General features: G+C 44.1%; 1 protein-coding gene and 1 long non-coding RNA gene across 2 annotated transcripts; one reads left to right on the plus strand and one right to left on the minus strand.

Annotated features, from left to right (window-relative positions):
* Positions 1 to 4,050: 4,050 nt before the first annotated feature.
* zbtb32 (zinc finger and BTB domain containing 32) lies at positions 4,051 to 12,150 on the plus strand. Its single transcript, XM_029129884.2, has 5 exons — positions 4,051 to 4,199; positions 6,731 to 7,758; positions 8,587 to 8,696; positions 10,293 to 10,439; positions 10,958 to 12,150. The coding sequence occupies exons 2-5, from the start codon at positions 6,761 to 6,763 to the stop codon at positions 11,185 to 11,187; spliced, it is 1,485 nt and encodes a 494-aa protein (XP_028985717.1). The 5' UTR covers positions 4,051 to 4,199; positions 6,731 to 6,760; the 3' UTR covers positions 11,188 to 12,150.
* A 154-nt stretch (positions 12,151 to 12,304) lies between these two features.
* Positions 12,305 to 15,289, minus strand: LOC129603218 (uncharacterized). The gene is made up of 2 exons (XR_008692936.1): positions 15,092 to 15,289; positions 12,305 to 12,578 (listed from the first exon to the last, which is right to left on the minus strand). It is a non-coding gene; the product is annotated as an uncharacterized LOC129603218 (long non-coding RNA).
* Positions 15,290 to 16,268: the final 979 nt, after the last annotated feature.

Below are 16,268 nucleotides of genomic sequence, written 5' to 3' on the forward strand. Positions count from 1 at the left end.
ACGTCGGTCTGAGCAAACGGCTGCTTAAATCTAATCACAACTCAGTAGATTTGTGTCGCGATAAGCCCCATTAAACACGAGACCCTCACATGTCAGCGATCATTTGCTTTGACACAGTTCTCAAGCACACACTCACCTCGCCGTCAGGCGCGTGGGCAGGACCTGTACACCCACAATTTACAAAGAAGTGTTAAGCCCCAGCCCCTAGATGTGCACAGGTTCACTTCTTCCAAACCACAACACTGACGGGTAGTCCTGCTCACCCAGATTACTGTGAAAAGCTTCTGTGGCTGTACAGTGACAGTTTGTCATTGATGCCTCCAGCGCGCATCAGTCATCTTGGTAGTGGTTCCTCTGAAGTCGACTGCTTACATACCGCTACTGTGGTAATGTACGACGACTCATATTAACCCAGACTTTTATCACATCGCAGTCTGCGTGTGCTTTTTGTTTAGTTCAGTAAGACTTTGATTCATTCAACATAAAAACAATATGAAACCCCTTGGTAAGCAAAAAGGAAAAGCCAGCACAGTGTACGGGATGATCTTAAGAATAAATGACCATTATCATGGTACGAAGGACGCGCTAATGAACACGCGCAGCTTTACCCCACACACGGTTAGACACCTCAGTGAGTCAGCGCTGATGCTGGGGAGGGTGTCTGATGGTGATTGTTTAACTGACAGACGATGAGGGGTGCTGAGGTGTCGGGGGGCTGATACTCTTGATATTACTGGTAGGTGCAGCCCTGTGCATCAGCTCCGGCTGTTGCCTCACCATACAGCACAGGGTGACATTTAGGTGTCGGTATAATGCTAATTTTCTGCGAGGAAGAGATGAGATCAGAGTGTCCAGCGGTTTCAGACAGGCTTGACGATAACCTGTTGAACAGACACTTGCACCTAAATGTCAGGCCAAACCCTTGACATGAACATACACACAGATGATTGGCTTAAGGCTGGTCAGCTATGGTAAATTACAAAAAGTTATGCTTTGTCGGTGGCAAAAAGCCACTAAAAGGTGAGAGTAAGAGGCTAAAAATGCCACTTTGGTGAGCTACCAACCAGTCAAACCTGTGATCACAGCAATTACGAAGAAACTCTCTTGTGGTTAACACTACATGCATATCCCATGGCAATATGGGTGAGATGCACACACTTTACTTTCAGTGCTACATACGTGGAATCGTGTTTTCAGTTAGAAGGGGAAATGCATTTTAACACTGTGTGAATATCTGCAGTCATGTCGGGTTTTCTAGGTCCGAGAGTTATTAGATGCAAATAGTCTTTACGGTGAAGCAGGTGTGACGATGCCCACGCAGACACAAATGTCAGAAGCAATCACAAAAGTGTGGCAGTATCTGTGTTTGTGTTACTCATGACACAGGAACATGCAGGGGAAACATTGTAACCTCATTGTACAAAAGTCAAGTTTCTTTTACATCATCGCACCCTTTACATGTAATCAGTCGTTAAAGGTCAAAATGAAACCATGCAAGGTTTGTGTGTTGTCTTGGATTGTGAATCAACATAAAAATTGATCTGCCGTTTATTTGTTATGTTCATTTTTAGGGCAAAGACGAAACCCTGCAAAGAAAGTGAACTAGATCTTATCCCTGTAGTTTGTTTATTCCGTGGAGCAGTGGATAGCTCATGTGTACCAGCCACAAACATTAACACGATCAGGTGATTGATAAGTTGCGTGGCCGACATTGTGTTTCCACAGAGGCGGCAGAAGCACAAACACACATTTTCAAGTACAGGTGCAAATGCCTTCTTACAGATGGTACACTTTTAGGCACCACTTCAGTCCAGAGCAACAGTACAAGCACAGTCGCTTTAAATGTAACAGGTAACAGCAACTCTGTGCTGCTATAAATCTAATTGCTGAGTATAAACTCCTCCCGCTCACAGGCAAAGTAAACTGTACAGAATATATTATGCTCAATAGAGTTTAAATTAGGCTAATGAGCAAAAGTCTCAGAATAATGAGTATGTGTTATTTGTCACCAAACAGTATAAACAACCACACTTTTGAATCAATCCAAAGGTGATGCTATCATTTAGCACGTGTCTATGCTTTCTCCGCACGAGTAACATGTCAATTTGTACCACACTGGGCTAGAAAAAAAATTTTAAACAACCAAAGTAAGTTACAATAATTTGCAAGCTGATTCATTTTTCTAGAAGTTGTATCAGAGGGTTGCCCAATTTCTCCACAGCTAAAAGCAAGTGGTGCAGTCTGCATCAGAAGCGCTGAAACCTCCGCGCTATCTGAAACCTCTCTTACCTCTTCCGGCAGGCTTGAGCAATGTTTTTAGGCCTGTATTATGAGGACTGGGCATCATTAGGTTTTTAGCGTGCCCCTTTCTAATTTAAATGTTTTCTGTCTATAAAAGTCATCAGCATGTTGGCAGTAACTTTCACAGCTATGCTGACGATATTTAACTATTCATGTGCATTTTCCCTGAAACAAAAGGAAAATGTGAGGATTTATTCCTCAATCAAAATCATAGCTACTACTTCAGACTACAGATTCACATAATTACAGATTGTGTGAGATAAGCATTTTTAAGTATGTTCGTTCACTGCAAATATAATCTTTGTGTCTTCTTATCAAAAGCTAACACATTCCATGTAGCCTACATAAGATAGTTTTATCTTTATTTTATACTGTTTATTAGGAGCAACCTTTTACCACAGCCCATCAACGTTTCATTTGCCTGTTGCGCTTCCCGCCACTAGATGTGGCTTCAGAGAGCTCTTTGATAATGAGCGGCCACACATCGGCCTCCGTTTGATTTCAGTCAATCTATTCTGTAATTTCACTCCTTCAATTCAGCTCCGCTATTAAAATAGAAACTGGTTAGCACACATTAGCTAACCAGTCTTTACTTTTTGTTTCAGTTCATAATATTTCTTCTGTCTACATTAAGATTGTGTTTACATTTGTTGCCTTGACGTGGATCTAGCCCGAAGTTAAAAAACAAGAAAATCTATGCCCTGTTTATTCATTCTGCAGCCAAGGATCTGTAGGCATAATATGTGTGATTTTAGTTCTGCATTTGGTCTGTACCACCCGCAGGTTTAAAAAAAACTGCAATAGTCTTATCTGCCTAACAGCAATTAGTGTCCTTACCGTAATAGTGTTACAAATGTGTGAGTGTGTGTGAATGTGTGTGGTGGTTGGGGCGAGGGGGTGGGGGCATTATGTATGTCATTACACTTTATATACAACAGAAGTTTAATTTAAATAACAAATACATAGACAAGTATCTTACTGTGATAAACCGGGCAGTAAATAAATGTCCCAGTGCCTCAGGGATGACCCGCCTGTCGCTGTCCTGCTCAACAAACCTTCAGTGAATACTACTGCATAGTAAACAACAGGAAGTTGAAGACAATGAGGAAAAACTAAAAAAAAAAAATTTCCTTATGCGTCGAAATGCACTCAGACACGGAGATGTGCTAAACTGACCATCTTTCTACAGTTGGCCTATTTTCACAGGTTTTCACACTGACACCTGACATGCTGAAAGGCCAAAGTAGATATTTCTATTTCAGGGCTGCAGGTTTCGGTGAAGCCTAGCTCTGCTTTTTGGTACCACCGGGCTGTTGTCTGTGTACTTCCTGTCACTTTGGGTCTTTGAAGTGGTTTATGTCTGAGCACAAAACAGCCTATTAATGTAGTGACCAGCATGTGATGCTGGAGGGAGGAAATCATGTACAGCATGTACAGGTCCACTGCATCTACAGGGCACAAATATCCTAACCACTGTTCCCATTTCTTTCTCTCTGTTTCTAGCACGCAAACTTAGTTTATTAATTATCACTGCAAAATTCACATTTTTCATTTATAATTTAACTTGGATGCCATTTTGTGTGTTATCTATTCAGAAAACACAGTGCAAGTACTAAATAGCAGGGCTGCCTTTGTGATTTAGCAAAATAGCAAAAAACTAACAGGAACTAGTTTATAGGAGAAAGTCTCCATCGTTTACCACAAAAAAGCAAACAATTTAGCACAATAATCACTGAGCCAATGAGGGAGAGATGAAGAGGAGGGACTGCAAAGACAAAAGAGGAAACCACCCTGTCCTACAGCAAAACCTGTACCCAGACAGACATGTCACTCTACAAGTTCCTTCACAGTCATGACACAAGGTAGCTCATCACTCTCCAGGGACGACACAGCAGCAGGTAAGTGCCCTTTCTAACAGAGCTTACAGATTCGTAGCTTTGAGAGGCTGGAAACCATCAGCACACACACTTTCACATTGCTAAGCGTACGCGTGATTAGCTGCGCTTTCTGTGATCCACTGTAAACACAAGTGAGGCGCCCTTGATCTTCTGTTGCCCTCGCTGTCTTTTAGATCTGGCTTCTGTCTCTCGAGACTCCAGTGCTTTACATGTGAGCTGCGGGGAGGCTGATTGTTAGTTCATGTCCTGTCAAAGGATGTGCAAATCTGACATATGCATGCATGGTTTTCCCCCGTGTAAGCTCTGAGGTAGTGTGACTGCACTCAAGGAGCTCAAAGACCTGCTAAATATGTCACTACGCTGCAAGAGTGCTTTGTAGATGTGAGCAGCTCCGGGGGGGAATTGGATTATTGCACAAGGCTGTGTGTTACAAAATCAAATTAATTCGAAAGCTTTCACACGCGTAGGCCAATTTATTACAGACTAGAAGCATAACAGCACTCAGTACGGACTAAACAAAAGAACTTTAAGGCCATAAACTTAAGAAAAGCTGCTGTGTAAATTACTCTGTCCTATAATTGGAAATTACACAGTATGTGCATCAGTGTGAATAAGACTGTACAACTCACTCAGTGGACTGGCCACTTTCTACTAAAACACAGCGCGTACATTCATTAACTGCCTCTGCGTCTGATTATTTGACATAAAACATGAATTAACTGTTACATCTTCCAGCAACTACGTTCTTTAAATTGTTTGCTTATATATCTCTGTAGCGTACAAATGAACCAAAGCGCTAAATAAGCACTGTGTAGAGCCGCTAACAAAACTAATACATTACTGTATTATAACATTACTGCCGTTGTTGTTGGAATTACAATGTAATCATAATAATAAAGTTAAATACACACATTTCAATATACAAAAATGCACAGGAGCACGTTTGCATATTATACATTTATTAATTTGGTTATAATTTTTTAGCAACTCATTTATTTAACACTGGCACTGGTTAAAGGAAGTACTGCATATATAACTAAAATAACAGTATAGAATTTAAAACACATTCATTTGTACAGTGAATGTTTAACGCCGTAAACTGGAACCATTTGGGCCGACGATGCTACAGTACGCTCACGCACGCAGATGACTTTACGCACTGATGCCGTGTGTGATGCATGGTCATTTGGCTACAGGCTAAATGTTCTACGTCCACAGGCCTTTTGAGTGTTAATACACGAACGCTGAACTGAAGTGTAGTCCACTTTCTTATCAAATACAGTAAATCTAACTGACTTTGTGCTGCTGATACGGGAGCTGCTCTACTGTTACTTTCACTCTCGGCGCTACGTACTGTACTACGTGCATACAGTAAAGAACGCAACAGATATAATTGACATTAGATGCAAATATCTAATACCATGCACAATTTCACTGATTAAACCGATTTAATAAAGATTCTAAGAAAATCAGGGTATTTTAAAATTACCTTAACGTGGTTCATTTTGAACTTGAGTATCAACAAAGACACAGCGAGTGAGTAAGTAGTGAGTGTGCAAATACATGCGTAGTAAAAAAGGTTCCAGTAAGTAGAGGCAAGTAAATGTCATTTCGTTTCACGTCTACTTTCAATTTACAGTCACCATCAGATGACTGAACAAGAAAACTTAAACTCCGTAATAGCGTGCCGTTCCTGTGACCCGCGCTGCAGAAGGCGACCACACACTGTATCACCAAAAAAGTTCATTATAGCCTTCAGACTGTGCGAAGGTGACGAGCTCGCCGGCATCCGGTAGTGCCGGCACGCCGCCGCAGGGCTTTCATCCATGTATTCTCAAATTGCTAGTAATATTATACAGTATATATAGTAAAATATTCCTAGTATTTCTTTAACATACTTGCGCATTTACATATTCCACCCCTGCACTCTACTGCATTTGATGTGTGGTGGCCCAATTCAGTCTTATTGTTATTGACGCCCGTACTTCACTCATGTTTACTTGTGTGTACAGTCATTAGTCATGGTTTCGTACACCGTTAGGTCTTTGTGGCTTTAGAGTGTGTATGCGAGTGCAGAATATCAAAGCTTTCAGAAAACGGTACATTTCCACACATCGACCAGAAATTCAGGCACAATATCACACAATGCTGTGATTGAGAGAAAAAGTGCAGAGCGAAGAACAAGAAACTGTGAATCCGATCGCGATACAAATCTAGGGAAAAAAAGAAGCCAATTAACCACTACAATAAAATGAAACAATAATAGAATGTCTTCGGTACATTCAGCCCCCTCAACTCTCACTACAGGTAATGCTGTCTGGAAAGTGTGGAAAGAAATAGTTCAAACCACACAAAAACATTGTATCTGTCAATCACACGTCAATCCCTGCTGCTGATTTGCAACGCGACTTTCCGATTTGCAACAACGGTGCTTCTAGAAGTGTCGACCGCTTGGCAACAAGCTGGTAAATAGGCCAAACGGTGTGTGCGCCATCTAACGGGATCTCGTTTTCTTTATTCTCCCGTCTCAGATTTCTCATAGACCTTCAAAAACTTCAGAAATGATCCGAATCAACAACACGCAGTACTTCCACTTCCTGCAGCAGGCAGACGCCATGCGGCGCTCGGGGTCGCTGTGCGACGCCATCATCTCGGTCGGGAGTCAGACCTTCAGGGCCCATCGCCTGGTGCTGGCCTGCGCCAGCAGCAGGCTGGCGCAGCAGCTGGCGCAGGGCGACTCGGACCGCCCGGTCCACTGCACGCTGGACCTCTTCTCCCCACGCACCTTCCAGCAGGTCCTGGACTTCACCTACACTCAGGCACTGGAAGTGGCGGCGGACGACCTGCGCCTGCTGCTGCGGGCCGCGCAGCTGCTGGAGATGCAGCCGCTGGAGGAGCAGTGCCGCAAGCAGCTGGACGCCCTCGACTACAGAGACGGGGACGGGAGGCGACCGGCGACAGGTGTCAAAGAGGAAGCGAAGGGCGCAGAGGGGACGGATGAAAGGGAAAAAGAGGGCTCCCGGCGAGACGAGGGCGCGCGTGAGCTCCGGCAGGCGAGCGGCAGCCCCGTCGGGGAAAACCACGCTCCTTCCTCTCCGGCGAAATCCCACGACGGCTCGCCGCTTCCAAGAAAGAAGCCCAGGCCGCCGCCCACAGCCTCGTCGTACAGCAGAGACAGTGTCATCACCAGACCTGCGGGCAGCAGCTCCTCGTTCACCTCCAGCCAGGCTTTCTCCACCAACATGCTGAACTCCATTAGCACCCTGAGGCAAATAGCGAAGAACTACTCCAACCTGTTGACAGGGCATCATCTCCAGTCCCCGAACCAGCCGTACCCACTGTCCTTCTCCTCTCCCCACGTGTTCCCCCTGCTGAGGCCCCATGTGCCCACTTTGGGGCCCCACTCCATGGTCGGCTACCCGGGTCTATATTCACATTATTCACAGAATCTCTACGCCGGGTCCATAGGGGTCGGGGACATATTAAAGCAAAGCTCCCTAAAACGGAAGAGACCCAGCCAGAGAGAGTTCACCAGGGCCGTTCAAAGCCACGAGCCAAGGTAAGCCGGCACGCGGACGCCGTTCTGGAAACTTCAGATTTTTATTTTCAGTCACTGCGTCCTTGTTTTCTTCTCGCAGACTCATTTAGAATCACCTCATTAGCTCAGTTGTTCCCTTGCGATAGCTGCAGCACCTGACTCACTGCTCTTTGCTTAGATGTGTGTGACTGAACCTCCTGCACTTTCCAGCTACAGCGGTTTCACCCGGTAACCCTGGCCGTTCAACCTCAAATAATGTTTTTTTATATACATATAAAGTAGTTTTCCAATAATCTAAACGCGGGGCTTAGATTTTCATAGTTCCAGTGAAAGCAGTCATCAATGAACTGCAGCAGTCATTTACGGGGAGTTATTGTTTCCAGGTCTATGCATATTGGACAGTGTTCCACACAGCGCAGCCAAACAGTGCGACAAGGGGAGTCCCCTGCATTTCTCCCCTCCTTTGCAAAATTCGAGCTTTTCCACCTACAGAAAGACGGTTTCAGTGTTTATGCCGCCATGTTTACACCATAAGAAATTATTCACACTTGGACGTATCTTTGTGGAAAATCTTGATTCATTACAGGGTTCCTAGTGCTCTGTGAGGGTTCTGTGAACGTTTACCTGACGAAGGGCTATAAATACTTTTCAGCTGGGGATGCAGAGGAAGGAAAGGGTGTTTAAGATGTCACGTGTGATAAGGCTGAATGTTGTAAAGGCAGTCGGTTCATGTCGGACTTGGCGTTTCTCTCTAACGAAGCGCCTCTCGGATGCTGGAGGCATTTGATTTATCACTGTAAAAGTTCCTGTTTGCTGCTGGTGCGTGACATGACGCGCTCTCGTCTACAGCTACGCCGAGGCGCCCAAAGCCGGCGCTCACAGGGTTAAAGCCTGCCACAACTGCAACGCCGACGTCCTCGGCGATCCAGCGCTGCGGGAGTCATCCGCCACGCCGTCAGGTGAGTGGGCGACACACAGCAGCTCAGCCGCGGCTCTAAAGGCCGTTATTACTCTGCAGTAAGGTCGAGCCTGCGGCAGGAGCTTATGTTGTGCAAAGGCCACCGGTTTGAAGAGGCTCCGGTTTAAGCCGTGACCCCTAACCCTGGCAGAGTCAAGACACATAGCTACGCAATGGAAAGTGATAAAGAGAGTTGTGGTTTTGAAAGCATGGTGCAGCAGGAGCAGTAGTGCGGTTACTAGATACAGCGAGGTACCTGCAGTACAGTATATACTGCATCACAGCAGCGGTTTGTCCTATAGCCTACAATCTGACATATGGATGTATTGTAACAAACTGCTACATGTATAAAATGAGGCTGCAGTAACCGTGGTATTAAGCGTGTGTGTGTGTGTGTGTGTGTGTGTGTGTGTGTGTGTGTGTGTGTGTGTGTGTGTGTGTGTGTGTGTGTGTGTGTGTGTGTGTGTGTGTGTGTGTGTGTGTGTGTGTGGGTGTGTGTGTGTGTGTGTGTGTGTGTGTGTGTGTGTGTACATAAGTACTGGCCTTAGAAAACCAAACAGATAGAGGTTTTATCTATCGCCGCTCAATGGAACATTATCTTCATACTTTATGCTTTTACATAGCGATTAGACTGCAAGCCAGTAAGATGCAGTGTCCTCAAGCCTCGCTCTGTAATATGTAAAGACCTCAAGATACTGGTAATTATTTGTGCACGCAAATAAATGCATCAAATATTAGCCTTTATTTTAAAAATTACAATGTTGGGTTTTGTGAAAAGTGTGAAATATTGGACAGGAAATGTACTAATGACAGCAGGTCTCAACAGGTTGGGTTTAGAGTGGTGATTGTTCAATTGTTGTGGTTGATTCTCTCAAGTTTCCCCTACTACAGTACACCCCCTGCTCGTTTCTGCATCCTGTCTATAGCGTCGGGCCCAGGTTTTTACTTGAGAAGCCCTAAAAACGCGAAGGTGCGGAAAGGCCTCAGAGTTGCTATCTTAACCTCAAAATCACACCTTTGTAATGTTAGAAGAATCACCAACATAGCTCAGTGCAAACGAGCAGAGTGACAGGAAGGTTAGTATCTACAGAGTGCACTTATTTCTATTTTTTAGCAACAGGATGCTGACCAGAAATACATTTCTGCACCTTGCAAGTGAAATTACTGATATCACGCAGTGTGCTAGCGTCTCACGCAATAAGATGAACTGGTTAAAATAAGTAGTGTGTCCACGAGAAGAGCAGTAACACTGCGGATGAGCGCTGCTGCTGACGTTAGTGCGACTGAAATTAAATTGCGGCTACACAACAATGTCAATTCACAACAATCAGTGAAATATTCATTTATTAATTCGTTAATGGTTTGGTTCATAACATGTTAAATAGCAATGAGGAATGCCCACGCAGGTTCACAGCGCCCCTTGTGATTAAATATCTTTTTTTTTTTTTTTGACAATGACGCAAAAGCTGCAGCTCTGAGCTGCAGCGCTGCGTTCATGGTAGGCAACCGCTGCTCTGACCTCAGTGCTCTTTATGACATGGAGCCAGGCCACGACCAGCATGGCAGCGTTCACAGCTTTCGGCATTCTGTCGCGCAGGGTGTCGCTTCTGCGGAAGAGGGGACAAAAATGAACCGCACTCTCATCGACACAACCACAGGGGAGAGAAACCCTACCAGTGCCAGCACTGCCCCAAAAAGTTCAGCCTGAAGCACCAACTGGATACACACCACCGCGTTCACACTGGTAAGCAGGCGGCAACGCGGCGACCAAAGTGTGGTAACTATGGGAATCTACTCTTCAATTCTCATTCCACGATTATGTACATGCGAACCGATCTGTGATTGTTTTTACACAACAATTCCCCACATAAAAGAAAAAAACCAATTTGGTTCATTAAATAGTAACAAATAAGTAGTAAGAGTTCATACTTGTTTGTATTTAGATTAGGCAGGAGATCAGATGAATTGATGATGTCATGCTGACACCCTGGTGATGTCATCCATTTTTAAAGAAGCAGCTAGGTTTGGTCTGTGATATGACTGGCTCTTGTTGGTGGTGATAAAGAGACAGAGCTGATTTCACTCTAAACTAAGTAGTCGGACTCTCAGAAAGGAAAAGGCCCGATAAAAAGGCAGCGTCTATAAACAGTCAGCTAGTAATGAGGATCTTCATATCGCATGCATTAGGCGATATGAAGGAATGAGGCCATTTCCTTCACTGCCTTCCTTCCTCTGCTCATTCTGTCGCCTCTCTGCTTCAAGGAGAGAAACCCTTCGAATGCCGCCTCTGTGGTCAGCGCTCGCGAGACTACTCGGCCATGATAAAACACCTGCGCACCCACGGAGGCGCGGCGCCCTACCAGTGCACGGTGTGCCTGGAGTTCTGCAGCAGCCTGGTGGCCATGCAGAGGCACCTCAAGAGCCACACGGTGCAGGAGTTCCCTCCCGACTGGAGCATCAACAGCACCTACCTGTACACGTCCCACATCTGAAGCCTTAACGTTGCCTCGCAGCCGTACGTGAGGCGCTAATTCACCACAAGGCGTCTGACAATTGCAAACCCTTTAATGACAGCTGACAGGCACAAGCAACGCACCCAGGTCAGCTGCGACGCTTGATCACATTCACAGCCACAGAGCGGAGAATTGCAGCACTAATTTCCAGTGACACGTCTGACGAGGTACTGAAAGTGTTTACCATTTCACTCTTGATCATATACGTGCATTAAAGCCACATCAACAGCTACTCCTCGCTGAATGACGCAGGCATCAGCCTTTTTACTTTCACAATCACTGGACCGGAGGAGTAAACTCTGTCAGTTTGACCCAGGTTTCTAGCTCCCTCTTGAGGACATCTGCTGTAACAGCCTTTACTGTGACGGGGCTCAGAAATGCAAAAGGAACTAAATGATGAATAATTTAAAACATATGTCTGATTAAGAATACTACAAAGCAAAGTAAAGGTTTGATTTCGAGAACAATCAGTCATTAAAAAAAAAGGAAGTTGATGGAAACTTGGTTACAAACAGGTTCGTCACTTAGTGAGTGAGCGACTGAGGGAAAATAGTTGATCTGCATTATCACTACATGACTCATGAAATACATTTTTAAAAGAAATCTGTATGTTAAGTCAATTTCCAAACACTTGGGAGTGAGGAAGTGATACTAAGAAGGAAGTGAACCAACACATCATGCTTTTTTCCACAGACCTTTACAACGTATTTGAATTAGTCCGACAGGTTTTCTATTTTGGTCAAACTCTGCATCGGTTTCATACAGTGATTTTGTGCTTGTGCTTTGTTGTTTTAAGTGGCAGAGAAGCCTTTAGTTCAGTGTTTTGTCAGTGTTAGCAAACACATAAGCTTCAGCTGTGCTTATGGAATAAACACCACCTATGGTAATATTAAACATAGAAGAATGACAAAAAGAAGAGAAAAGAGGAAATGGCGAGTTGTGTTGGCTTTAATTCAGCAACGCCTCATCTCTGTCGCAGCACAATACATATAAATGTGTGCGTGTTCTTCTGTTCCTGCCGAAACGTCTGTGTTGATTTGTACAGAACTCACTTGATGTGTTAATGCAGCAGAAAATAAACAAATAAAGCTTTGAGTCACCTTTTAACGCTGGGCTTTAATGGACGCCACATTTTCAGACAAACACGTTGAATAAACAGCCTCTAATTCTCACATTTATACAGAGACGCGATCATGTGCTGTTTAGAGAAAGAGCCAGAGGTTATAAAACAGTCTGCAGACAGCGGTGCTTGGCTGGATCTGCAGTGAGGCAGCGGTGCCTGGGGGCTGGAGTGGAGCGAGTGCTTCCCCAGCGTCGTGCAGGGTTCGAAGCGAGCGCTTGGACCGCTTCAACGTAGCGGACGTCTGGGCCTGAGAATGGGAGGAGGACAGGCGTCAGTGAGTGTGCACAGTAAAAGTACATCACTGCCACATGATGTCACTACAGTGACACAAACCAAATACATGTACGTGTGCTTGTAAATGTTCATTTAAGGCATAGATGTAGTTTCTTTGTACAAACAACAGCAAAACGATAAGAGACAGCAAAGGATGAACATGTGGCAGACAGGATGACAGTCAACGTCACTTTCATGTGTAATCATTCTATAATGCTTTGCAGTGCGGTTCCTCATCACAGCTGAATCATATATTTCTGAAAATGCTGAAAATGCTGAGCTTGACGAGCGACAGTGAGTCAGTGAGCGAGTGAGTGACTGCATGAGTTGTAGGTGTTAGAATTTTTGAAGTTCATAAATGAAAAAAAGAATAAAAATTTCAGTCATGACTTGAATATATGTTTTGTTAAGAGATTAAGAGCATCTAACAAAGGTAAAGCGTAAATATTAACAAGACACCATTTATACTGCCTATAACATCTGTTTAGCATTTTAACATAGAATTGTGTTTGAAACTGTCCCCACACTGTAGATTCAGCAATCCACCAAATCACAGGCTGCATAACACAAAGAGAAGAGAGACAAGGGATAAAGAGAAAACCAGAACTAGAAAGAAAAGAGTTGAATATAAATAATAAATGTTTACGTGAGTGTGCTGTGTATCCTTATTCAACATTAGAGGAGGCTTTGCTGTTGTTAAAGCCTTAAATTACCCTCATTTGTGCAGCTTGTGGCGACAAGACCAGTTGATACTTCTAAACACTAACATCTGGAGTCAGTCTGGAGCTAAAGTATAGTTTGGAAATGGTTCTTTCTCTCCCCGCAATACAGTGCGTCAGGGAGTGAATCAATAAATTAAGCAAATTACAAACAGATGTAGATATCTGTAAATCCCTCTTTACTCATTTAAAGGATTGCAAAGAGCATTTATGCTCGCTTGATCTTAGGAGATTTCATTTTAGCTTTTCTGTAATGTGTTTAGACAAAATGTGTTTATAGTATATGTGTCTGCTGCATGAAAAACAGTGGGAATAAGAGACAGAAGAGACTAAACAGAAACAACACATACAGTCCCTCCTTTTTCAAGTGCCAAACTATGAAACTAACTAACAAACTTTTTTCACCACAAATCCGCTGCCAGACATCTTGGCTCGTTCTTCTAGAGGTCGTCCAGTACACAGTGTTTTTGTGAAGCCCTCGAAGGGGTGGAAGCACTGCATTGTGCACTGGGTCTGTTAACAGTGGCAGCAGCCCTGCATTTACAGGAAGTACAGACCAGTGGAGGAAAACAGGATGAAGGCAGGGCTGCATGTCTGGGTGAAGGACATTTAATTTCCTGTTAGAAAAATAGTCTCATTGTTTTCTTGCTTTCTATGCAAAGAACAAAACAAGTAAAAGGTTAAAAAACAGATGGTGACTATGAACCAAAGGTGGTTTTTCAAAAGGTGCCAGAACTAAGGTTGCCCTTTGAAAAATCTGCACCTCAGAGTTCAGCATTTTATTTAGAGTGAACTTTGAGTTGGACGTCTTTCCCTAAACCGGCTATTTGGAAAACAGGCTAAACAGACCACATATAATTAGTGCGTGCAATGGGAGGATAAGGCCTTCGTGAACAGCTTGCTCCAATATTGTCTGACATGCAATGAACTCTGGTGAGATATCAGCGCAGGGCGTTGAACTTTTGCAAAAAAAAAAGTGTCCCTTTTAGTCGGTCAAACATGACTCCTCTGTTTCTCTTAACCTTTGTTCACATGATTTAACAGTGAAGATTTCACTATGACTCATTAAAGGCCAAAGGATACAGAATCAGGCTGGACACTGTCTGTCTGAGTGAGATGGAGAGGGACTTTCTCTTCAAGTAAAAATGATTTTAGGGTTTCCCAGAAATGTTGATACAGATGTGGAAAAAGGAAGCACACGCAGCGCAGCCCCTTTTCTGCCCCTCACATTCAAATCGGGTCCGGTTCATGTCTAGCTGCACTTTGAGTATTATGTATTATAATATAATATAATATAATATAATATAATATAATATAATATAATATAATATAATATAATATAATATAATATAATATAATATAATATAATATAACCACGTCTTAACTAACGGTAGTGGTAGAAAACATATAGTTCCTTTGGGAACAGAAATCTACATATAAAACGCCTCTACTTATAGAGTTGCAGGCATCTATTCTTTCAGTCACCTCTGTTATCTGACAAACATCGGAGTTCATCAGAAACTACGTCAGAAGGCTGGAATACAACTCATACTGGTGTTAAAACAAGCAGGAAGCCTGAATTAGTAGGAGGCCTGTGTAAGTTGGGTTTCGATTTAATTGTACAGTTGTCTGTTCCAGATCCGTTTCCAGCTGGCTGGAAGGGAGGAGGGGGACTTCCCCTTCAGACATTGTAGACACAATGACTTCATTTGCCTAACAATCTGGTTTCCACATGTGTATTATTATCACGCATAATAATTATAATCACCTGTGTCCTACGCAGTTCCTTCCAAAACCACGATTGTCACAAACTGCTGGCGTCTCAGGTGCCGTGGTCGCAGTTCCCACAGCGGACTGTTCCCGTCAATGTTGCGCTGAATCGCCTGACGCTCCACGAGGAACAGTCGCTCCGCGTGTGGCGGGCGACCGACGCCGCGCCCCTCGCGGCAGGTGAGCGACGCGGCGCGTGAGCACAAAGCGTCTGCAGGGGGGCACTTGCTCCAGCCCAGCAAATCTGCGTAAACGCTCCCTGGACGTGAGCAGGGAACATCAGAATATCGGACTGTGGCGCCTCTTGGCTGTTGTACGCTTGGAAAAACGTGGCTGTTTCCTGACACGCCTCTGTCAATTGGATAATGATGCCAGTAGAAAACCCAGGAAAGTACAGACCTTTCACAACAATTTAATTTTTGCCTCAGTAGCTGTCCTGGAACATTGTGTATTTGTGATATTAAGACAAAATAAGGGGCTTCTTTTGAAAAACGACTGACTCGCTCTCTTTGGTAGATTTCTCACATTTGTTACATAGCGCTCACGCTGAGTCTTCTCCCCTGAAGGTGTGGAATGAACCCCCAGAACAGATCTAGGATCTCATTCTGAGTCGGACCCGGAGGCCCCATTAATCCACTGATCACTTCCCAGCAGGTCTCTGCTCCCACAGTTTGAGTCATGGTTAGATACACACAAGGACCGTGGTGCATGAAGATGACAAACAGAAGACCACCACACCAGATGTGCATCCACAATGCTACATGTTATTTGGCAAGAAAATAGACAACGCAAATTCAAGACAGGAGGTTTCTGATCATGTGTGTCATTCTGAAATTATGAGTCTACTTCTAAGGAAATAGCAGAACCATTACACATGGAACACTGACCTGCAGGTGCTGGCAGCACTTCCTCTTTATGTCCACAGACACGAAGCTCAACCCATGCTTTTAGGGCTGTGATATTTGAGCCGCAATACCGCAGCGCAATACCGCAGCGCTGTTATTATTCTACGGTAACATGGAAACCCAGTTGCTGATAGAAAAGTCTGGACCAAATGTTCTGACATAGACACCAGTCATAGGACTTTGACGCCTAGTCCTTGTTAGAGTAAAGGACAGCTCCACAGATGGACTAGATCAAGGGGAACAGTTTGCAACTATGCAATCGAGGTCCTT

Source organism: Betta splendens, chromosome 16 (assembly GCF_900634795.4).
Source record: "Betta splendens chromosome 16, fBetSpl5.4, whole genome shotgun sequence".
NCBI classification, from domain to species: domain Eukaryota; kingdom Metazoa; phylum Chordata; class Actinopteri; order Anabantiformes; family Osphronemidae; genus Betta; species Betta splendens.